The sequence below is a fragment of the Salvia hispanica genome, chromosome 5, assembly GCF_023119035.1.
Source record: "Salvia hispanica cultivar TCC Black 2014 chromosome 5, UniMelb_Shisp_WGS_1.0, whole genome shotgun sequence".
In the NCBI taxonomy this organism is placed as follows: Eukaryota; Viridiplantae; Streptophyta; class Magnoliopsida; order Lamiales; family Lamiaceae; genus Salvia; species Salvia hispanica.
The window spans coordinates 39,853,375-39,878,353 of NC_062969.1; the positions used below are offsets into that span (position 1 = coordinate 39,853,375).

The window sequence follows — 24,979 nt, forward strand, 5'->3', positions numbered from 1 at the left end:
ATCAGAGAGAAGATTTGTGGTCTAGTATTCAAAGCGTCACGTGGAGAAGCCGCTAGCCATCTTCAATTCTTTGGAGAATTAATTAGGTATTTTTCTGCTCCGTAGAAAAGCATGTTTTAGGTTTCAATATTCTAAAGCATGATTAATTCAAGTTATGAGCATGATACATGTGATAATTACGCGAATAGATTTTGTCTAAATAATCTTCTAAATAGATCTGATTATTATGTGATTTATTGGTGTGATTAATGATTGCTAAATTATGTTAATTCATGCAAATTAATTAAGCCACCAGCGCTTTCGCTGCCAGTTCCTTCAGAAACAACCGACAGCCAAACACATATGGGATGCGTTGGCTATCACGTACGGGAGCGGAGGAAATAAACTCCAAATATACGATCTGCATATCAAAGCCAACATGGTGAAACAAGGAAGCCAATCGTTGGAGGAGACATGGAGTACCCTACAAGATTTATGGATGTCAAAATCTATACGTTTCTGATTGCAATAGACGGCAAATATGAAACAACCAAAAGGGAGATAGTTAAAATGGAGCCACTTCCCTTGGTTGACCTTGCCTACAATCTGATCAAACAAGAAGAGACACGGTCTCAAGTGTTACAGTCAGGAGCCGGAGCCACAACAGAAGGCATCGGAGCAGGACTTGTCGTCCGAGGAGGATCGCACCAGCACGGCAGCGGCTCCAGGGGCGGCGGCAATCGCGGTGGATGAGGCGGCTGGAACCGACGGAACAATGATGAAGACAAATCGGAGCTTGTCTGTTCTTATTGTAAGAAGAAGAAGCACACGAAAGAATCGTGCTTCGAATTGATCGGATTTCCCGATTGGTGGGAGGAGAAACACGGCAAGAACTCATCCGCACCACCGCCATCCGCGCCACCACGGGCTCCCTAGAACCGCGGCGGCCACGCTGCTGCAGTTATCGGAGGGCAACCGAGAGACGGAGGAAATTACCCTATCGCCACCGCCGAAGGTAACAAGGAAGCTGCTCAGACTCGGGGCGACGACAGGGGAGCAATCGGTGCTGCTCAGCCGACGGGTCAGATGGGAGCCGCCTACTTCGCCGGAGGAACGGCGGTGTCAATTTGGTCAGAGGAGGAATATGGGGGAGATAAAGAAACAGCGGCGGCAGGTAACGTAGGGTTTGTGGGGTCTTTGGTTAAAGAACCCCAAACTTTACATAAATCCTATTTTTCACCCCATCAATACAATAAATTACTTAGTGTACCCCATTTATTGCCTAATGACCCCTATTCTCTTGTGTTGTGCGAATCTGATTTCCATATTAGTACCCTGATCGTGTGTAAAAATAGGTTTCAGCCCCTAGAAAACACTGGAATTGCATGTCAGGTGTCTAGTGAATATGAGAAAAATGATAGATGGATATTTGATTTTGGGGCGACTGATACGATAACTTATGATGCTTCAGATCTTACAGGGATTCAAAAACCTCAGAAATCCCATATTCAGACAGCTAATGGGGAGTTTACAAAAGTTGAGGGGGCGGGAACTGTGAAAATATCACATACCCTTCAATTATCTAACTGTCTTTACATTCCTTCGATGTCTCATAAATTGTTGTCTATTAGCCATGTCAAGAAGGAATTAAATTGCACCTTATTGATGCAACCTCATTTCTGTCTGCTGCAGGATATCCGAACCGAGGAAATAATTGGACGTGACACTGAACGTGATGGATTGTACTATGTAGATGAGATAGCTCGAAAAGGGACCGCCATGCTAACTCACGGGTCTGCCAATAGGAAGGCTTGGCTTTGACATCGACGCTTGGGACATCCTTCTATCGGTTACTTAAAATTATTGTTTCCTGATTTTGTTTCTAAACATGATGAGTATTGTGAAACTTGTTTTTTGGCCAAAAGCCACCGAACCTCTTATCCTTTGAATAATACTCGTGTTGATTTTCCTTTTTTCTTAATTCACTCTGATGTTTGGGGGCCCGCACCTTTTACTGGGGGGCAGTATCTTAGATACTACTTAGTTTTTGTTGATGACTGCACTCGCATGACTTGGGTATATTTCATGAAGCAAAAATCTGAGGTTTATATACATTTTTCACACTTTTTTAACCTTATCAAAACTCAGTACCAGTCTTCTATAAAAACTTGAGATCAGATAATGGGAGGGAATTCGTTAATTCAGCCATGAAACAATTTTTTCAAGAAAATGGTCTGATTCATCAAACCAGTTGTGCCTACACTCCCGAACAGAATGGTGTAGCCGAAAGAAAAAACCGTTCCCTCCTAGAAATGACCCGCTCTATGCTCATTGAATCAAAAGCCCCAAAACACTTCTGGCCCGAAGCCATTGCCACCTCAGCCTATCTCTTGAACAGATTACCCACAAGTATCCTCAAACACCAAACACCACTCCAAGCCCTATCCTCCTTCACCAAAATTCTACAACCTTTAACTCTTGAACTGCGAGTCTTTGGGTGCTCCATTTTTGTTCATACCCCAAAACATGAACGAACCAAACTTTCTCCTTGTGCAATTAAGTGTGTCTTCGTGGGATATGGGGTAAACCAAAAGGGGTATAGGTGTTTTGATCCTAAAACCAATCGAATGTTTGTCACGATGAATTGCAATTTCCTTGAAACCGAATACTTTTATACCCACCTTAGCAGTCAGGGGGGGAATAGTAGTAAGGACCCGCTAAGTTGGATATCAGCGCCGATGCCAACGCCAAGTAATCCCGAAGTGGGCCTAACAGAGGCGGCAGTAAGCGATTCCGCTGAGCAAGTCTCTGAAGTTGTACAGTCTGTTCCTGAAGGTGACACTCAACCAACTACTTCCCCGTTGAGGCTATCCAATGTAAGTATTGATAACCCTGTTCCTCCAATTTCCTTTACTACTGATGATGTAAGTGTAGAGGAAGAAGAAGGCCCTGTTGTGGAAAACACAGATGGAGACACTAGTGAAGAAGTCGAAGGGATTGACCCCGACACAGGGGGGTACATTCTTCCACATCAAAAATGTCTCAAGCATTTGAGAAGGCACTGTATGAGGAGGAAGAGATCCCACAGTCATGGGAAGAGGCTATGCGGCATAAGCACTGGAGAGAGGCAATGCAAAAAGAAATAGATGCACTGATCCGGAACAGCACTTGGGAAACGTGCATCTTACCTAATGGGAAGCGACCTGTAGGATGCCGATGGGTCTTCATTATCAAGAGGAGACCAGACGGCTCAGTCGAGAGATACAAAGCACGGCTAGTCGCGAAGGGATATACTCAGACATATGGGATAGATTATTCAGAAACTTTATCCCCAGTGGCCAAGATGAACACAATTCGAGTCTTATTATCTGTGGCGGCAAATAAAGATTGGCCACTGCATCAATTCGATGTGACGAATGCCTTTTTTCATGGTGAGCTAAAAAAAAGAAGAATGGGTGTATATGGAGGCCCTTCCAGGATTCGCAGCAGACTTCAAGATAGGAAAAGGATGTAGGCTGAGGAAAACTTTACATGGATTGAAGTAGTCCCCAAGAGTATGGTTTGGGAAGTTCGCCGGGGAAATGATTAGTTATGCATATAAACAGAGCAACTCCGATCATACTCTCTTTTTGAAGAAGAAAGGAGATCAAATCACTTGCTTAATCATATATGTCGATGACATGATTATCACAGGTGACGACTTGGAAGAGATTGAGAGCTTGAAGAGGAATCTGTTTCGGGAGTTTGAGATGAAGGACTTAGGGGATCTCAAATATTTTCTTGGGATCGAGGTGTTAAGATCACATAAAGGGATTTTTTTGAGGCAGAGAAAATACATCCTGGACATCCTTGCAGAAACGGGTCTCCTAGAGTGTAAATCGACAGATACGCCTATAGCGGTCAATCATGGATTGCAGATTAATGATAAAGCGGAGTTGACCGATCGAAGTCGATATCAGCGACTAGTTGGAAAGCTTATCTACTTATCGCATACTAGGCCAGACATTGCCTATGCCGTAGGGGTCGTGAGTCAGTTCATGCATAAACCACAGACGGACCATATGGAAGCAGCGCTCAGGATTTGCCGATATCTGAAAGGGACAACAGGACATGGAGTGTTGTTCTCTAAGAGTGATAATCTTGACATTCATGGGTATACCGATGCTGATTGGGCGGGGAATCCTAATGATAGAAGGTCAACCGCCGGGTACTTTACCTTTGTTGGAGGTAACTTGGTGACTTGGAGAAGTAAAAAGCAGAAAGTGGTCGCCCTCTCGAGTGTTGAGGCAGAGTTTCGGAAATCAAAAGTGGACTGACTGAGATAATGTGGCTAAGAAGACTGATGAAGAAACTCAGCTTAGCTCCTAGCAGAAAGTTTCGACTATACTGTGACAACAAGGCCGCAATAAGCATCTCAGAGAATTCAGTTCAACATGATCGAACCAAACATGTTGAGGTGGATAGATACTTTATCAAGGAAAACATTGAAGGAGGCATTGTAGAGCTGCCATTTGTTCGCTCAGAGGATCAGCTTGCTGACATTTTGACAAAGGCAGTCAACAAGAGGGTTTTTGAAGATACTCTTTGCAAATTGAGTATTGGAGACCCCACTACTCAATTTGAGGGGGAGTGTTAGAAAAAGGAAAAGATACTAGCTTGGAGATCAAGAAAGCTTGGAGGACAAGAAACTCAATAGCTTGGTGACTAAGAAATATATTAGCTTGGTGCCCAAGAATACTTGGAGCACAAGTTCCACCATATTTACTTGTTTGTAATCCCTATTTAAAGGGTGCTTTATACAATGAAATTATCATCCTATTCTACACAATTGTTTCTTCCCCTCTTCCTTTCCACAATGTTTTCTGCACCATTTAACACCTTCCATCCTATATGTGGGGTCCCTCCACCCCATCGTGGGGGTGGCAGGGTGCCCTTCCACCCCAGATGTGGGGTCCTCCCGCCAACCAGAGGCCTTTGGATCGATCCCAATCGGCATTGGGGACTATCGACCTAACATGGACGCAGTGAACAATCTAGTGATTGATACTCTTACTCTCTCTGCCCCATCCCCCAAAACCCTCGTTGATTTTGATTCGTTGGCGTTCGAGCAGATGGGGATCAGTCCAGCATGGTAGGGGAATCCTATATTGCCCACGTCATCGGCACCGGTACTGGGCTGCGTGGAGACACCGACACCGAGCCAGAAAGCGGGTGGGAAAGGTGACCCGCGCGATGGTGGGAGGGGCGGGAGTGGCGGCCAGAGCCGTTTTGGCGGTTTGTACTACTCGCAGGAGAAGTCCATTGTTGTGACAAAGGGATGGTATTCAATCTCAGAGGATCCAGCTGTTGGAATGGATCAGACGGGAAGCGGTTTCTGGGCCCGCGTCGTCATCGCCTACGACGAGTTCAAGCTGCGAGATGCGGCAGACCGAAATGAGGACCAGCTCCACAATAGTGGACGACCTCTTGTCCTTCGCTCTCGTTTGTCCCAATAGTGGACGTCCCGGACGAACGACCCGCTCGCCGGTCGGACGTCCGCCGAAACCTTCGCTATTGTGGATGCTCTAAGCCACATCGCCATTTGAATTCTCATCCGCCACATCTCCGTCTATGGAGTGTCCGGCTTTGGCGTCTTCGCATGATCTCAACTAGAGCCTAGTGAGATATGCAAACAACAAATTATGCATTGCATCGTGTGGGGATATATGAGGAGCGTCAAATTGGGATGGGATCCCCTGCTATGGGGTTGTACTATTAATCACACACACATTAAATTCTTTTATAATAAAGGATATTAATATTTTAATATTACTCCCTCTGTCCAGATAATTTGCGACACTTTGACCTGGCATGGGTTTTAAGAAATCTAATTGAAAGTGAATTGAAAAAGTTTTATAATAAAATGTGAGTAGGAATGAGTTAGTAGAATATGTGGTCCACTACCAAAAATGGTAAAAGTGGAGTGGGACAAATTATGTGGGACGGCCCGAAATGGAATACTGAGTCGAATTATTTGGGACGGAGAAAGTATTATTTCAAAATAAAATATTAATATGGGTGGAACTGCACCCCTACTGTGTTATCAGCGACAGCAGTGAATCCAAATCCAAACTAAGTAGGCTACCAAACATGTGTTATAAGCCATAATTAACTCTACTATCTTAGCCTTTATCTTACCTACCAAATAAGCACTTACTAAAGAATAAACTCAAAAAAACAAGTGCAACCAGAATATATAAAATCAACAGTTTAATGAAAGTAAGCCCCTAATCTTATTCGCGGACGGACTAAAATAAAAAAACGGGACTCCTATTCGCGGACGGAGGGAATAATTCTCTAGAATATCTACATATTTAAGTAGAATTCCCTAGAATGTCAGGAAAATATATAGATTTTTATGGAGAAAAATCTAGATATAAAATATTAAAAAATCTAGAAGAGAAGTCTAGAATATGAGATGTATGCCTATAAATATGTGAGAGTTATACCATTTTGCACAAGTTGAAGAAGTTGATCAGAACTTGAGAAAGTTTGAGAAATAGAGTGTTCCTTTGTTTCCCCACATCACAACCTCTCCTAAAACATTTTCCATATATTCCACCCATTCTCTTCTCAAATATTTCTTTCAAACTAAATTACTCCTCCTACATATATCTTATATATTCCAACAACTTACACGTTTAAATGGAGTGTATGATGGAAGACTTCGACAACCTCAAACAATAATTCATAGAAGATATTCATAAGCTCACGATGGTTATCAATATTGCTACCATCTTTTAATTTCATCTGTAATTCAGAATATTTCCATGAAACGCTTTGGCTCGGTGAATTGCTGCAAGGCCGTAAGTGACGGAGCCAAAGACATCTTTAAACTCTTTCATGATTTTCCTCCACCAAAGCATATGAGTACTATCTTTATCACGCGTACAAGTTTCTTTTCTAACCACTCATCTAGAGTGCAGTTTAGATCCTCAGCTAGGAAACACTTGTTTCCCTCATCAAATTGTTGGAAGATACAGAATACTCTACAAAGGGAGAAGATTGCACGAGATCATGAGAAGATTGCACGAGATCATGAGAAGAATGCACAAGATCATGAGAAGATTGCACGAGATCATGAGAAGATTGCATAATATTCTAGGCATATAATTAAGGAGATTTGATTGTAATTAAGGAGATTTGATTGCGTAAAATCTTACCTTGTATGCCTATCTCTTAGCCTATATATGATGTACAAAGTCATTGTGAATAATATAACACAAATTTACCCAATTCTACACAAATAATATCATATGGAGGGTGTTGGAATTTTCGATTTCATTAAAATGAGATTGAGTAATATAGCAATCAAAGTCATTTGTGAAGACTGTGCACGGGATTGTTATATTCAACGCAATGTCTGACATGGATAGAGAGGCTTTCTTCAAAGATGTATTAGAGCATCTCCAATGGAGATAGGCTAGCCACTCTCTCTCCTTGCCACGTCATCAGCACTATAATTCCACCTGCCACATCATCATTTTAAGCAAATAGGCTAGCCTAAGGCTAGCCACAAGCTAGCCGCAATAAAAATAATTCAATTTACAGAATTAATTTTAGGGTAAACTGCTTCTAAAATCGTCAACTTTCACTAAAGGCTGGTATTTCCCGTGAACTTTAAAAGTTGCACGAAAAATCGCAAACTTTGCCGGGTTGTGCAAATTTCCCAAGTGACCCGACCCTGAAATATTCCGGCATTAAATTATCTTATGTGGCAGCCGGAAGCATGACTAGGCTGCCGGAACAGAAAAACGACGTCGTTTTATGTTGATGTGTTAAAAAAAAAATTAAAAAACCTCACACAGTAAATTACGGGATTCAAATTAAAAAACCTCACACACAAAAACCTCACAAAAACATCATACTACAATCGGCACCGGAGAACGTCACCGGAGAACATCACCATCCGAGAATCACCATCCAGACTATATCGAAAAAAACGAGGTTAGATTTTGGGTGTATTTCGAATTTTGGGTGTAGTTCGAATTGTGGGTTCAAATCGATTTTGGGTGTATTTCGAATTGCATTGATTCGATTTAGGGTTTATTACGAATTGCATTGATTCTATTTTTATGGAAATCGATTTAGGGTTCTATTTCGAACTGTGGGTTCAAATCGATTTGGGATTCTATTCGAATTGTGAGTTCAAATCGATTTAGGGTTCAAATCGATTTGGGATACTATTTCGAATTGTGGGCTCAAATCGATTTGGGATTCTATTTCGAATTGCATTTATTCTTGTAACCATGGATTCGTTATTAAAGATTGAATCTTGATTGTTATTTCATTTCGAATTGTGGGTTAAAATCTTGCTTTAAACTGTTTCGAATTGTGGGTTCAAATCTTGATTGTTATTTCATTTATTCTATTTCGAATTGTGGGTTCAAATCTTGCTTTAAACTAGCAGATTCTTGTAAAAAATAGGGCAATCTGATTTGTTATTTCATTTCTTGTGATTATTTGTAGCAGAGGCAGAATTTGTGAGTTATACTTTGTGCTCTGATTCTACTTTGTGCTCTGATTTGTGCTCTTGCAATAAAAAGTAGGGCGATCAGAATTTGATGTCAGATTCTTGGAAAATAATTCTACTTTGTGCTTTGATTTTGTCAGATCTGTATTTTGAAATTTTTCGTGGTTATCATTTGTGTGTGTAGGATGTCCACATCGTCGTGTAATATGAGCCATGGGAGTTGGCCAAGGCCAGAAGTCGTGGTTTGTAATCATGGAATTGAAGCTCAAGTTGTAACATCGAAGACGGATGCAAATCCTGGACGACGTTTCTATCGGCGCTATATTTGGAAGGAGGACGACTGCAAATTCTTCCGCTGGATTGATCCAACTTTGTCACCTTCTCAAGAGAACTATATGCAAAAATTGAAAGTGGAGAAGGACAGCATGCAAAAAGCATTGCAAGAGAGAGTTGCTATTAATGATATGCTAACAGAGAAAGTCCGTTCCAAAGAGGTCGAATTGGAATCACTCCAAATAGTGGTTGAAAATTTGCGTCGACAGAACCGGAACTTGAAGTATGCCATTTTGTGTTTATGTGTTGTGGTGTGGCTTCTAATCTAGACTATAATAGTGTTAACTTAATAGGCTAATGTATCCCCAACTTTATCTTCGTTGTAGACTTTACGAAATTTTCAATGCAGATGCAGTGTAACTTAATTCATTTATCATTCTTGTTCATGTGTTCTTTATTAATTCACTGCTCAACAGATTAGATTTATCTTTATCTAAAATGTATCATTAATGGTGTTGTAACTATTTTTGGTGCTTCAGAAAGTAAATTGTGGGGCAGAGTCTTGAGTGGGAAAAGTTTTACTCTTTCATAGTTGATCCTATGCCTGTTACAAGCTATATGATACATTTGATTATTCCCATCAGTTCCTACTGCAGATAACAAAATGCCACCTAGGTAAGTCTTCAAGAAAGCCCCATCTAGTCCAATCACCCTCCTACACCCCTCCTTGAAACCTCTTCGCAACCCACTAAATCCAATGTACATTGCCTTGAACACAGCACCTACTTCCACATGTAGTTCAAACCTACCTTCTTTGTCAGCTCTACTCAACTCAAGTACGTAGCTCCTCAACTTGGCATAATGATCTTCCACAGATCCTTTCAACAGATCAATTGCTTTTCGTCTTGAATGGTATAGCTTCCACCTTGTAGCCTCAACAACATACCTCTGCATCAAATCCCTACCTAGGTCTTTACAACTCATATTTGGTTTCAGCTTAAAGACATGAAAGTATTTTCTAGCAATCCAATTTGATGTAGCAATTTTATTCCTCATAGCCCTAGGACAAGTGTGAACCCCTTCTTGATGTTTTATTAAAAATATACCAGTTTTGCCCACTTTACTCCCATATATCATCCATTCACAAGGACTCTGACAACCTGCTTGAAGTTCCTCCTTACTTGCTCTTTTAAAATGAATTTGTCATCCATTCAGCACTGCGCTATCTGTCAATGCGTCTCTAGCCTGGTGTCCATCAATAAATCCCGCACTGAATGTAAGAAGCTTATGATCACATTTTGGATCATACATCACTTTGGCATGTCGCTGTCTAGTTCGTCTCCCTTCATCTTCAAAGTCAGTGGAGTCAGAATAAATATCATCTTCTTCAGAATTATCATACTCAGACACATACTCACTCCTCTGTCCTCCATTGAGTATACCATGGAACATCTCATCATTTATTACAAATGGCTTCTTTCTCTCTTTCATCTTCCTTCTGCATTCCTCATATTCTTCATCCTCAGAGACTAGTTCAACGGCTTCCATTTCATCATCTGTCTCCTCATCATCACTTGATGGTACAAAATTGTCATCATCAGTCTCCTCATAATCTTCCCCAAAAACCTCGTTAGCTGATCTAGCTCCCTCAGTACACTTAACTACCCTCTGACTAGCTCGCCTCTTAGTAGACTTCTCTACCCTCTCACTACCTTGCTTCTTTGTAGACTTAGCCACCCTCTCAATGCCACTTCTATCAGAAGATATAGCAGAATTCTTACTAATACTTTCAACAACACTCTTCTCCATTGATTCAATCACATTTTTCTCCACATTTTTTTCAATCACACTCTTCCCCGTGCTCACACCCTTCTCTCCCACATGTTCCCTACCCATGTTTTCAGTAGAATTTCTCCCATCAACTACATATATTGTACACATTCTGTTAAAACTATGTCTTAAAGTAGCAGATAACATCTGCATCACCTCCGTACCACTTTTTATATCCACATGATTTGCTGACATAGGATTCACATAGGTGACTCTACCCCATGTGTCAATTCCTATTTTATTCAATTCTTCCTCTAAGTCAAAATACCCAAATCTATCTGGGTCTAGATCATTTGCTTGTGCTATTCCACCACCAATATATTTCTGAAACTTTCCATTTGGAATGGAATGTCCTCCATGATGAATATATAGGCCAAAAACGTCGTCCCTGCACAAGTTCAAATTCCAAATTTCAACTTTTAGTTGACATTTTCAGTAAAAGTCATCTACTTCAAATTTTATTTACTAAAGTAGCAATACTACGGATTCTCGAACAAACTAAGCAAACTAGGCATAACAACATACCAACATACCAAAAACAAACTAGGCACATTCACGGAGAAATAGTACTTGAGCAGCGGAGTTTATGGATTCTCAAACTACTACTTGAACGGCCAAAATCATTGAGCACTACTACTTAGAAGCTGAATTCTCAAACTCTCACTACTACTTTAAGGATTGGGACAATAAATTAATGAAACCAAAATTCATCCTACACAAAATCAACCAAAAATTGAGCAGCGGAGTTTATGGATTGCAGAACTTACGCAGTCGCCGGCGCCATTGGATGTTGCGGCTGCCGTCGCCGTCGCCGTCACGGTCGTTGTCGGGGAAGAGACGCGTCGCCGCGCTGTGCAGAAGAGTCGCGTCGCCGCGTTGTCTAGGAGTAGGGCAAACCGTTTAATTCTATGTTAGGGTTTAATCTAATTTGGGAAATTTAAAATATAAAATTTAGATTTTTAAATTCATATTTTTAAATTCAGAATTTTACAATATAAAATTTAAATCCATGTCATTACACACGTCAGCGTCCACAACATCTTCCACGTCACACACTTATACACGTCAGCACTCTACTTAGCCGGAATACCCGACTCGGGAAATTTGCACACCGGAGCAAAGTTTGCGATTTTTCGTGCAACTTTTAAAGTTCACGGGAAATACCAGCCTTTAGTGAAAGTTGACGATTTTAGAGGCAGTTTACCCTTAAATTTATGACAAATTACGGAAATAAATTTACGAGACATATACGAGAAAATTCATTAATTTCATTTAAATAAAAAAAGGTACATTGATTTAAAAAAATACATAATAAAAAAAAAACGGGCGTCCACACACGAGCCCCGCCTCTCTCTACTCCTCGTCGCCGTCGCCGTCGATCTCTCGATGTTGTTGTTGTTGTCCATCTCTCGATGTTGCTCTTGTACAGAAATTTAGATAGAGAGAAAACTCGTTAAAACAAGTGGTGCAAATGAAAATGACGTGAAAATCGTGAATATATAGTGTTTCAAAAATTAAAAAAGATAAAAATAAAAAAATTGCGCTGGCCAATCGCTCACCGATCGCTAGCCTGCAATGGAGGCCAGCGCATCGGCGAGCGAATCGGCCAGCGCCTGGAAATCGGCGTGCGCTCGCCTAATTTCTCGTCGGTTGCAGTAGTTCGGTTAGCCGACCGGCTAACGCCGCGAATCGGCTAGCCAGTGGGCTCGCCGCTATTGGAGATGCTCTTAGGATCACGCATTACTTTGTAACCAAACTTCCCATTGACTAATCCTATCCCTATATCACGTTGTTATGCTGGATCCATTCTATATTAAAAAATCACATACATTATGAGAATTATAGACTTAGATTATGAATGTTGATATCATCTGATCTAAAGCAGTACATAAAAATTTAAATAATCATACTGACTAATAAAAATATGGATTTTGGGATCTTTACATCTTGATATTAGTGTAGTAAGTATAGCCAATTACAAAATAAAATATTGTTGATCAAATACATGAAAATTTAAATAAAAAAGAAAGGAGGTTTCTTAGAAGTAATTAAACATAAATGTCATTAATAAGCTGGATGAAATAAATTTCTTAAAAAAGGCTGGCTAGCAATGAAATCTGACATCAAGATTTGATAAAGCTTAAACATTCATTGCACTAAAAAATCAGATCTAAACAACAGTGGTGCGAATAGTTGATGAGAATCGATGAACAGAGATCAAACCTTGCACGAAATCAACGGCGGCTCCGTTTCACAGTCTACGGTCTCTGAATCTGTACCCCAAATAACACACTTCCTATAGGAACTTTTTTAAATACTAAAATTTTCAAAAACAGACCATACCAAAGTACGTAAGAGTGTCCACACTATTGGACCACCCAATTTTAATTTTAATTTTAATTTTTCCACAATCACATTTTTTATTCATGCCCATAAAAAATTTGTCCACAATAATAGACAAGTACAAGCTACAAATCACATTATTTTATCAATTGATTGTATATTTTAATTCAATTAGAATTAAAATTATTAGACTACAAATAATTAGAAAAAAACTGTTGGTTTAATAAATAAAAATTGAAAACTAAATCTTCGTTGTATTACATGAAAGAAAAATTATACAACTAGTGCCCAGAGCTCTTCAACCAAATCGGCCTTAATTAAGAAGATGATAAACACTCTCTGCAATTCAGAATCGAAATAGAAAACCAATTAAACAAACATATTAACATACAGACGAATACACGATGCTATATATGATGAAGGTTGTGACGCCAGTTGTTCTCACATTTAAATAGAAACTTTCTTAATTAAAATTTTGATTATAAGAAATCTAATTTTGGATTAAATTCGATTTTACTTATTTTACATAATTCAATTAATGATTGAATAAATCTAATTCAATCATATATTCTGCAAATCTCATAAAATAAATGAAAATCTTATATGCCAACTAAAGACCAAATATGAACAGCAAACATTAACCAACAAATGACCAACTAAAGGTTCTATGAGAAAAACTTCCATAGTCAAGGAATACCAAGTTGGCAATCCTATTTGGTATGTCCAATCAATAAAATTGTGACAAATGGAAATGTATATCTCCCTAATTCCAACTAGATATATAAACTATGAAAACAATATAAATATAACCACGCACACTTAAATTATATGGAAAGTTTATGTACATTCCATGTATAATAAAACAATATATTTAATATTCGTATATTTTGATTTGTATCATCTTTTACAATTATTGTCTATCATCTACTGAAAGCAAGAGATTGGATGGGGACAATCGAACTTGCCATTATCCTTGTTGTAGAACTCACCCCAACGTTGACAATTGCCCCCGAGGGTGAATATCCTGTCATCCTGATCCTCCAACGGGATGTCAGGATATTCCATGCGAGGCAAGTTCGTACCCTCAAACTCGCCTTTCTTTGGGTCGTAGATCTCAGCCCAACCTTCTCGTTCATTAGTGCCTCCGCAGATGAATATCCTGCCATCATGCAACGGGACAAGAATGGGGAGGCATCGCTTTACCTTCATAGTAGCGGGGCAAAGAGTCCAAGACTCGCTAAAAGAACCATCAGGCCGTGACAGTGCAGACCACAATCCGTTTGTTGGTTCAAGATATTCCGCCATGCCTCCAACCATGAACAAGGCATCACCCACACAGAAAAATCCAACACGAATCAGAAAGGCTTCCGGATTTCTTTTAAACCCTGATAATACAAGATCTCGATTATTACAATCTTTCGGACCCAACTCGTCGAAACTATGATAGTACGTATCATCATCGAAGTTAGTCCAAAGCATCCTGAAGCGTGAACCGCCCCGCGGAATGAAAACCAACACAAAATATTACTCATTCCAATACAAATGAATGAAAACAATTACTATGTATCTAGTAAATTCCATTTCACCAAGCCATCATAAATCAATTACCGATTCTTCTTGATTCTCTATCTTCATGAGAAGCTCCTAGAATCAAAACATGACAACATAAGTTAAATTGACTAAGAACATAACAAGAGTGTGTAATATGCTTAGGTAATTCGAGTTTACAGCTTTTCGAGCTTCAACTTTAATCCGCAAGAGATCGAGCTGCTGGTCCAGCTCGAGCAGCTCTTCATAGTCTATGTTGCTCAAGTCATCACCCTTGTACTTCTCAGCTAATACACTCATTTTCCTTAAATCTATTTCTTTTGTCATACAACAAGAATGTCGATTCTAATGATATAATTATCCAAATTCCAAACAAATAGTAATTCAAGTTATAATTGAGAAGATGATGAACACACCTCTCTGCAATTCAGAATCGAAATAGAAAACCAATTAAACAAACATACTAACATACAAATGAAAAAAATACGATGGTATGATGAAGGTTGTGACGCCAAATCTCACATTTAAATAGAAACTTTCTTAATTAAAATTTTGTTAACCCGAAATCTAATTTTGGATATACTACATTCTATTTTCCTTATTTTCCATAATTCAATTAATGATTGAATAAATCTAATTCAATCATATATTCTGCAAATATCGTAAAATAAATGAAAATCTTATATGCCAACTAAAGACCAAATATGAACAGCAAATATTAACCAACAAATGACCAACTAAAGGTTCGATTTATATGATGTATATTTCAATTACAATGATAAGCTCATTCAAGCCAAACTTTGACAAATAAAAACTTGAAACTATCATAGAGGAACTACATGAAAGTTTTAGGAACACAAAAAAAGAAAAGCCACCCCTGATCAGGGTTCGCCAACAATTGACACGACCGACCCCCACATCCAAGAACGCCAATAGGACTTGCCCCACTCAGTCATCACGCTTCGACTCCAATTCCAGAAGTATCTTTTTTCTTGGGCCCTGAAACATTGATGCAATGCAGAACATGAAATGAGCAGACATTTTCCAGTGACAACAAAATCTCAGCATGCAGAAGACTAGAAGCCTCAACATGTTTTTACCACAACTGATATCTTTCCAAGCATATGTAGTCAACATCAATTGAAAAGGGATTGATTACAAGACGTATATGATGGTGACGCTCAAGAGAGATTCTCACCATCCGTTTGCATTGAGTTTTTATACTTTCAAATGTCTATGGCTTCGAAACTCTTAATTTACAAAGTCAGGAGTAGCTTTTACTGTCGCTCTAGTTGTTGCAACTCCTATTTTCATGAATGGCGTCTAGACAGAACATGTAATCTCGTTTATATAGTTACGGCAGTAACATGAGAAAACACAATCAAAATGATATCTGGAATAGTACTTAACAAGCATGATGGGGTTTCGAGGGTGGAAACAACAAAGTGTAAAACAATAAGAAAAGCTTAATAGAAAGAAATAATCACCATTGGAATTCCCATAGCTTTAAGATCTTCATCACTCATGTGTACCAGAGCTGCCATATCAACCTGTAAAATCAAAGCACAATAACTAATTGAACATACCGAAATCGGAACTGAGAATTACAAAGAAACTAAAATTAAGTAGCCATACTTCTTCAGCCTGAAATGTAATCGCATATTTATCGAGACCCAGCGACTGCAAGAAATTTTCCACAGAATCGACCTGCATATAAAAAAATAATCTTATTTCTCCTCACACTGACGGATAACACTCATATCAAGTTATTAGGAGACAAGATACTCTCACGACCTAAGACAGTCAAAGGGATAAGATGGTAACATTTTACCTTCTGCTGAACCTTTTTCTTTGATACAGATGTAGAAACCCTTGCTTCTTGTCGCGCAGGGGCTTGAGCTATGACACTCTTCCTAGTTGGTTTACTAGCTTCGGTTACAGGCTTTGGCCGGACTGCTGGAGGCTTGTACTCAACAGGACGAGAGTAGAGCGCACCAGATAGCTTCTCACGTAGATCCCTTCCACCTCCAGGTCCCCGCACAAATTGTGACGATTGCTCGATACTCTTTCTTTGGAGCTTCAGGCGAAGATCTCTGGCACCAACCTTTCGACCTTTAGAGGCCATAGGTTGATAAAAGCAAACGCCATATCAGCTAAGTCACAACAAGCAAAGCAACACAAACACTACAAATATATAATGAGTCTCAAATTAGAAAATGAATCCTCACCCGAGATTTGGGGTCCATCTCCCTCATAAAGATCATGTTCCCATTTGTCATCGTCTTCTCTTTGTCTGCATGAAATAATTGAATTCGCTAAATAAGGGGGGCTTCATTTTCTCCAGGGAAGGAAAAACAGTGATCTGCTAGACACTTCTTCCACAAGAAAAACTGCCCTGCTTCATTCCAATCAAACAGACATTTCACACTTAAATCTCACATCATATTACGATGGGCTCTCTACATGCTCGGTATCCTCAAATCGACTCTCGAAATGACCGTCCTCTACAAGAAAGTCACTATTCTATCCAAAACCACCCAACCACACCTCTTAATTCACCAAGTTAACAAGGTAGTTTGGCATCTGAACTTATAAAAACCTACAAGCAACATAAATTTCACACACAAACCTATCAAATTCTCCTAAATTAGTACTAGCACACAATTTTTTCCCAATATCTAAAGCCATTCATAGCAGAAAATCATAAAGTTTGAATTGAACCAGAAACAAATTAACTAACAACTGCAACTCACGAGACTTAAATCAGCTCTCCGAAAAACTCGAAAATTGCACCGGGATACTTGAAGGAACGCTAATAAAACCTAATTCGGACGCAGTAACAGGGAGAGTATGTGGAAGTTAACCTCTTGCCGGAGATAGGTCTGCGGCGGCCGAGACCGGCGGTGGAATTTCCTTCGAGGCGATCCTTGACCGACCTATTAGATTGAGACTCGATTTGATCAGCGTACATTGTGTACTAAAAATCGCCAAAATTCGCTCCTCAAAAACCCTAATCCAAAATCCCAAATCGGCTAATTCAGAAGTGAGAAGGTGAAAAAATTGTTGCAGAGAGAGAAGGATCGAAATGCAAATTTTAGGGAAAATGCAGAAAACCTACGCGAGCCCTTTGGGGGTTTTCTTTTTGAATTAGGAATTTAACAAATCAATAATTCAAATATACTATACTCCTATTTATTTATGATTTATGAATAAAATGATTACATGATATTATTAAGAGTAAAAGCTAAAACTGATCCTAAACATATGATTATTTTACGATTTTTATCTTAAATTTTATCTTTTCAATTTTTTGGTCCTGAACATGTGGAAATTTTATCTTTTTGGTCATCCGTCAATAATTCCGTTAATATTTAACAGTCGACGGATTTAATTATAATTTTGACCAAATTAAGTATGTTAATTCTAATTTTTAAGTTCATAATTATTTTCCTAATTACACCAGCTAATATTTATTAAAATAATTAGGAAAATATTTATTGACTTAAAAATTAGAAATAACATATTTAATTTGGTCAAAATTATAATTAAATCCGTTGACTGTTAAATATTAATGGAACTATTGACAGACGACCAAAAAGATAAAATTTTCATATGTTCAGGACCAAAAAATCCAAAAGATAAAGTTTAGGACCAAAATCATAAAATGATCATATGTTCAGAACCAGTTTTGGCCTTTACTCTAGTATTAAATGAGATGTAGCAGGAGTAATAGTACTTCCTCCGTCCCCGATTAAGTGTCACTCTTTTCCATTTCTGTCTGTCCCCAATTAAGAGTCACACTTCATTTTTACCATAAAAAAATGAGTCTCACATTCCACTAACTTTTTCAACCAACTTTTCTTTACATTTCTTAAAACTCGTGCCCGGTCAAAGTGTAACTCTTAATCGGGGACGGAGTGAGTATTTATTAAAAACTTGAATTTATGAAATATTAATATGAATATATGTATATTTAAGAATAAAAGGATTACATGATACTAAAATAAACTCTAAAATGAGATGTAACAACAGTAATATTTGTTAAAAACTTGAATATAAAATTTTAATATTAATATATGTCTATTTTGTTAGTGGAGTATTTTATGTGTAATATGATTGCATGGAATAAGACGGAGTGGTGTAGGAGATCCGCTCCTGGGAATAAGGATCTTAGATCATTCATCCCGAGTGGCTAGTTTCATCGGCAGAGGGCCCGATCACATCGCTTCTTCCCTCATGTGGAAGTCTCTCATCGCCCGCGGCTTGCACACCGGTGCCACCACCTCCACAGCTCTCCTCGTCGATGGCAAGCTCTCCAAGATTGGCTCCAAAGGATGCCTCGAACTCTCCATCTGATTCCTGGTAGATTAAGTTATGTGGAATTTCCTTCTTTTTTTTCTTGAGTAGGATCACACCAAGTAGAAGATGCTGCAAATGTTAGAGATAGTACAAGGCAACAACAGCAAGACCATTGCAGGTAATCTCAACCAAATGTGGCTTGTGTTTCAGTCTCGTATTTTTTTTCGTTTCTTACATGGTAGGTCTGCAAGAATCTTTTGGGTTGTCTCCCAAGAGAAAGTGGTGGTTAGAAGACGAAGGTCGTTTGAAAAGAACAAGATTTAGGCCGGTTTTTTGTTCAGAATTATCATCGGAGAGAGAGAGAGAGAGTTCTAAAACTAAGATAGCAGAACCTGAAAGAGAGAGTGTTATGCAACTATCAGCTTCTGATATAGTATGAAACTTATAAGTAGAACCTGAAAGTGGTTCTGTTGTAAACTGATGTGTGTGTGTGTGTGTGTGAGAGAGAGAGAGAGAGAGTTATGAAACTAATAGATTTTTATACATGATTTTTATATATGACAAGAAATATGTGGTAATGGAATATGAGTAAAATCACAAGGATACAAAAACTGATCACTAACTGTATAAGATAAATGTATGAGGTTCATACCTAGCTAATTCCTCTTCTTCAGGATACATAATCATACATGGGAGGTTGCTTGCTGCGGCTGTCATTGAAAGTAGAACTGCCAAGCAGCAGCTACACCGGCTACCAACACGACTTTTGCTATTAGCTTATACTTCGAGGAGGACCTCCCAGAGTCTGATAGTTCCGGAGGTTCCTGTGGCTTTCCTCGCAACTTAGCAGTGAGTTTGGATATCATCAGCATCAAAGGGCCTGCCTTCCTGGCACCTGCAAGGAAAATATAACTTAAGCACGTCGGAATAGAATAGCAACATATGAATAGAACAATATGTAAGAATCAGCAGCACAAGTTTTCTGTTTTAGTGTAAAAAGGAAGCTGTATTTGCTAATTAATCATTTTATATGAGCCTAACTGAACTGCATTTTTTATCAGGATAACTTTTCACTGTTATTTAATTCTACTAGCAGTTTAATTTTTTGTAGTGATTTGTCAAAAATCTGTCAATAAATGATCTTTTCTGCCTCTTGGTAACTAATTACTGAATAGATCCATAAGGAGAGTGTGAGGTTACCTTTTCCGCTTAGAAGCTTTTCATCCTCACTAACGCGCCTTCTTAGTGCATTCAGAAGGGATCCAAAGTATAAAGCGAAAACCGTGCATGTGATTGTTATCACATTGTAAGGCATGCTAAAATCTGGAGTTGTCAAAGGCACAAGGAGTACTTCTGTGTATGAGATAACAGGAACTTCTTCCTAAGAGGAGGAGCGATGAATTACGTAGTGAATCGAAATAAGAAAAACACAGCTGAGTGCATCAAAGAGTTTGCATCAGTACCTGTAACTTGGACAATATAGGTTCTTGTTTTAAGGAATTTTCATGCAAACTCATGTTTGCTACGAAATCAGCAAAGTGAATCACTGCTGATGGAATGTCGAAACCTTGATTTGCATCTGGAGGATATTCATCAATATGAAGAAACCCCTACGGGAAGAGCAACAAGAATTAAACACTTGGAAAACGGTGCTGAATAGAGTATCACCAAAAGGAGAGCTAAATTATAACCCAAATTAAAAAAAAAAAATGACAGTGGAAACATGATTGCATTAGCAAATAAGAGCAGCAAATAGAGGACACTGCTCCATCTTTCATTTATTTAACAAATTAGCTCTCAAAAGGCAATCTTTACACAAAATGATACAAAATGGTTGCTCCAAATTGAGTAGTGTCTTATATCCAAAGAAGATATTGACTTAACATACCTTATCAAACTCCAAAGTCAATGCCGCTGTATGAACACTGCAGGGTAACCTCAAGATCAGTTCCATCACTCCAGTGGACACCTTGTCTTCAGAAGGCGAAACAAGTATTTTCTCTATGTTTTCCATAGAAGATTGAGGTTTTCCATCTAAAAACAATTTCAACGTATGATAGTAGACCTTGACATACCAAGGTACCATTTGGAAAATGCCCACTCTGAGCCAACATTCATTCTCATCATAACCACCAGTTCCTTCTACATTGTTGGTGCTCCTAGTAGATTTCATTGAGATAGCGATAGCTCCCCTTTCGTTCCCACTCCCTAATAAAAACCGGCTAGCCTGTAAAGGTGCCTGTGGGCTTGACCAGGCCACAGGCGTCTTCCAGTTCAATCTCAAATCAAATGGCTTGAATTCATTGGAATCCTCGACTGAAAACTCATAAAGGATAGAGCCTGCTTTCTGAAAGTTCCCGGATTCTCTAATAACCCTTTTTGGAAGTAGTGATAATTCAAATAGAGGATTATCTTGGAATCCCTCACCAACAGAAATAGCATTCTCCGAAGCTTCACTAACTTCCCTTAATTTATCCCCCGCAGACACTAAATTCTGTTCAAATTGAACATACACATTACTAGAACTAGACAGAGAGCATTTCCCACTAACTGACCTGCCAAATAACGAGCTCAAGGACCAGTTTGGTTGCAGCGCTTTTTCAGAAAAGGTCTCTGGTCGAAGAACAACCGTAAGGATTTGTTCAAGCACTATCCCTGTACTCGTCTCAGATGCATCAGATTCATCTGATTTCAAATGCAACCTCTGGGAATGGTAATACCCCCGGTATATTGAAGGGCGGTCCATCAACGAAGAAAGGCCAGCTTTGTCTCTACACGGAAGCAACTTCAACCACGGTGTGAGATTCTCTGTGCAAACAGCTTCACGAGGCAATGTGCCATATCGTAATTTGCCTGAAGCCGACCCAAAGCTCCAGTGAGGTGCAGAGTAGCTAGTCGAACGCTCCAAGAAATTGATTGACGCGCAGAAGAGCCCTGAAAGAGCGTGCGTCAGATTCTTCCAGGAATCATCAACTTGATCATGAGGAACATCAAACTCAGCCCATAGTTCTACTCCAGGTGGCTTTGCATTGCTGCTCGAAATCGGGTCAAATCCCCCCCATCTTTCGTAATTCCAACGCCCTTGCGTGAAGGACAGCTCCATCTCTCGAACTTGGAATTTATGAACCTATTAAAAAAAACTTCAAAATTCAGCACTTCTACACTCAGGCTTATTAATAAACTGCCCAGAATTCCCCAATTCAGAGCATTTGTGTTCTAATTAAGCGTCTGATTCAGTCCATCTATCTCTACGTCTCAGCATTAATCAAGCCAAATCATCCAAAACATGAACACGCACAAAACAAACTCAATTTCGGGAACCAGCAACATGCATCCATGATAAACAAATCAACAGCACAAGCAAACGTACAAACATTGAATCTAAAGCTGAATTCGAAAAATTAGCTTTAATATAACACGTTTACCAGCTGGTAAATAGATTTGGGGAAGATGCGGTGGTGGCGCCCATATCTTTGAGACGGCGGCGCACTGCTTCGGAAGTGGAAATGAGCCAAAACTTTTCGATCGGGCAGAGGCCTCAGCAGCAACGCCTCCGTGAACTCCTCATTCAGCTCTTCTACTCTTACCGATGCAGTGGCCGAAAACAGTGCGAGAAACAGCAACAGGAAGGATTTCAAGCGGCTCATTCGATCAGCGTCTCATCAAACTGTTAGCACATAATAATAATCAATAAATTGTTGATTTTATTGAGGATGGTATTGTGATTGAACATTCCGCCATGGGAGCTTTGATCAGAAGAGCTCTGTGAAGTCTGTGAAATTCAATTTTAACCCGATTTCAAATTGGGGGATCCGGATCTTTTGACCCGGTTTGTTATTGGGCTGGGTTGTTGGATTTTTTTGGATTTCAAAGCTAGCATTAAATGGGGCCAAATCATGGGCTTGCGTCACTTTTAAATACTTTAAGGAGGGAACATCATTTTTGGTCCACGAACTTTGTCATAGTATCATTTTAGGTCCGTGAACTTTAAAAATATCATTTGAGGTCTATCAACTATGGAGTAATATCATTTGAAGTACTTTTTTACTATTTCCAAGTTTTTTTAGACGAAAATACCCTCAATATTTTTAAGGGTATATATTTTTAATAAACTTATGATATACTCATATTTTTTATAAATATATTTACTATATATTTTTGATGAATTTTCTAAATATAATTTGACCTTCAATATTATCACTTAATTTTGTGACATGCAAGAAATAATCCTTATTCAATTTTTTTATTATTAAAGAAGTTCTATATTCAATTTTAAAATTCTTTAATATAAATAATTGAAGAAGCAATTTAACTTGCATGTCACAAAATTAAGTGATAATATTGAAGGTCAATTTATATTTAGAAAAATCGTCGAAAATATATTGTAAAAATATTTATAAAAAATATGAGTATATGATGAGTTTATTAAAAATATATACCCTTTAAGGTATTGAGGATATTTTCGTCCAGAAAAACTTAGAAATAGTAAAAGAGTACTTCAAATGATATTATCCCATAGTTGATGGACCTCAAATGATATTTTCAAAGTTCACGGACCTAAAATGATACTTTGGCAAAGTTCGTGGACCAAAAAAGAAGTTCTCTCTACTTTAAATTATTGTTTTAACTATAGTATATAACTATATATATTAAAAAAAATGAAATGTTACATGCTTATCAACAATTAGAAATTAAGAGCGTCTCCAATGGCTAACGTCGCGGTAGGACGTCGCCGACGTCCGACGGGACGTCCGCCGTAGTGAACGGGAAGGGCGCACACGCCCGTCCCATGTCCTCGCCCCTCAGCCCCACGTCCGACCGGACGTCCGCCACTGTGGCGAAGGTCGGACGTCCGTGTTTTTAATTTTTTTTTTTTAAACTCTATAAATATGGCTCTATGTATACGGCTCGTTAAATTTCGTAAATTTGAAACGTATAAATTGAATAATTGTGATTTTATTTTATTGCGGGAAGTCCTAGTGGAAGTCCTACATTGTGCAGTGGGATGGGAAGTCCTAGTGGGAAGTCCTAGTGACGTGATAAGAGGTTTTTGTGGAAAGTCCTAGTGGGAAGGGTGCTACCGGAGATGCTCTAAGGATAATGTTGGAAAATACGTAAAGTAGGTGGATATATATGTATTGCAGGTAAACTGCCTTGGCAGATTCCAATTTTATTTTATTTGTCTTTTTTTTTTGTCGTGGAGTATAAATAAAAATTCTAGTTCATAGTGATTAATTTTTCAATGATGTAGAAAATTGGTAGTACCTACTGGAAACAATTAGCAAACGAACCCAAAAAACAATATTTTAAGTAAATATGGTGATGCATCTCGTTTTAATGGGGGAAGTAGTTATAGATGAAGAAATGTGTGATAAATTTATTCATATTTTTAGGCACTATTTTTCCCTCTATTTTTCGTATTTTCGGCAGGGTCATTTTCACTATCTATTTCTGCATCCAATAATGTACACTTGCATTTATTGTCACAACAAGATTTGCAATTATTGTCTATAATCCAATGTGTTTGGATACTCAGTTATAGTGTATACATTAAATACTCTTGTTAGTTGGAAAAAAAATGCCTAAATGGATTTTCATCAAGTCAAAAAGGAGAGAAATTGATAAAGACATAAACATTGCATCATTGAGGTGGGTAAGTAGGTAAACAATAACCAAGGTTTCAAACATAAAAAATTCAACTTTCCAATCTCTTCATCCCCTTCATACTGGTACATAAATGAGAATGAGTTGATTCATGCAAAAATTAATATACTTATTAAACTCACCTAATACATGTGATGTGTTAAAAAACACAAAAAAATTGGTAGGAATTGAATCATAGAGGTAGGAATTGAATCATAGAGGGCCAGTCATGTTCATCAATGCTCTTCAATAAATGCTATCTATGTCAAATGTGAAAACTACATAACAATTTCAAATAATTGCACCCAATGTTTCTCTATCAATATATTCAACCATACCTAAAATGGTCCCATAAGCCATAACTATGCAAGGTCCAATTTTGCAAGTAGAATATACTTTCATTTCAAATGTAGGTAGACATTATCAAGATGGTACATTCTATTTTTAAAAGAACATCGACAATGAATTTTACCCTTAGCAACTCCTACGTTCGAAGCAAGATGAAGTCTAATTAAACCACGAGCTGTATTGTTTTTTGACCGAACGGTCTGA

General features: G+C 38.6%; 2 protein-coding genes and 1 long non-coding RNA gene across 6 annotated transcripts; 1 reads left to right on the forward strand and 2 right to left on the reverse strand.

The window, feature by feature from the left end:
* The first annotated feature begins 7,878 nt into the window (after positions 1–7,878).
* Positions 7,879–9,197, forward strand: LOC125186776. Its single transcript, XR_007170501.1, has 2 exons — positions 7,879–7,965; positions 8,676–9,197. It is a non-coding gene; the product is annotated as an uncharacterized LOC125186776 (long non-coding RNA).
* Positions 9,198–15,203: 6,006 nt separating this feature from the next.
* On the reverse strand, positions 15,204–17,621 carry LOC125186928 (ankyrin repeat and SAM domain-containing protein 4B-like). Its single transcript, XM_048083416.1, has 6 exons — positions 17,350–17,621; positions 16,714–16,778; positions 16,317–16,597; positions 16,121–16,192; positions 15,973–16,035; positions 15,204–15,484 (listed from the first exon to the last, which is right to left on the reverse strand). Exons 1-6 carry the CDS (start codon positions 17,454–17,456, stop codon positions 15,434–15,436), a joined length of 639 nt encoding a protein of 212 aa, XP_047939373.1. The 5' UTR covers positions 17,457–17,621; the 3' UTR covers positions 15,204–15,433.
* An 852-nt stretch (positions 17,622–18,473) lies between these two features.
* Positions 18,474–22,535, reverse strand: LOC125186601 (GPI transamidase component PIG-T-like). 4 transcript variants are annotated; one of them, XR_007170474.1, is made up of 6 exons: positions 22,210–22,535; positions 20,673–21,911; positions 20,248–20,394; positions 19,985–20,165; positions 19,437–19,679; positions 18,474–18,844 (listed from the first exon to the last, which is right to left on the reverse strand). XR_007170474.1 is itself a non-coding variant. In XM_048082997.1 (5 exons), exons 1-5 carry the CDS (start codon positions 22,429–22,431, stop codon positions 19,498–19,500), a joined length of 1,971 nt encoding a protein of 656 aa, XP_047938954.1. In that variant the 5' UTR covers positions 22,432–22,535; the 3' UTR covers positions 19,304–19,497. The 4 variants fall into 4 exon arrangements, 1 of the variants encoding a protein (XP_047938954.1); XR_007170473.1 differs by having other exon boundaries at positions 18,474–18,883; XR_007170472.1 differs by lacking the exon at positions 18,474–18,844 and adding an exon at positions 18,964–19,176.
* Between the last annotated feature and the right edge of the window lie 2,444 nt (positions 22,536–24,979).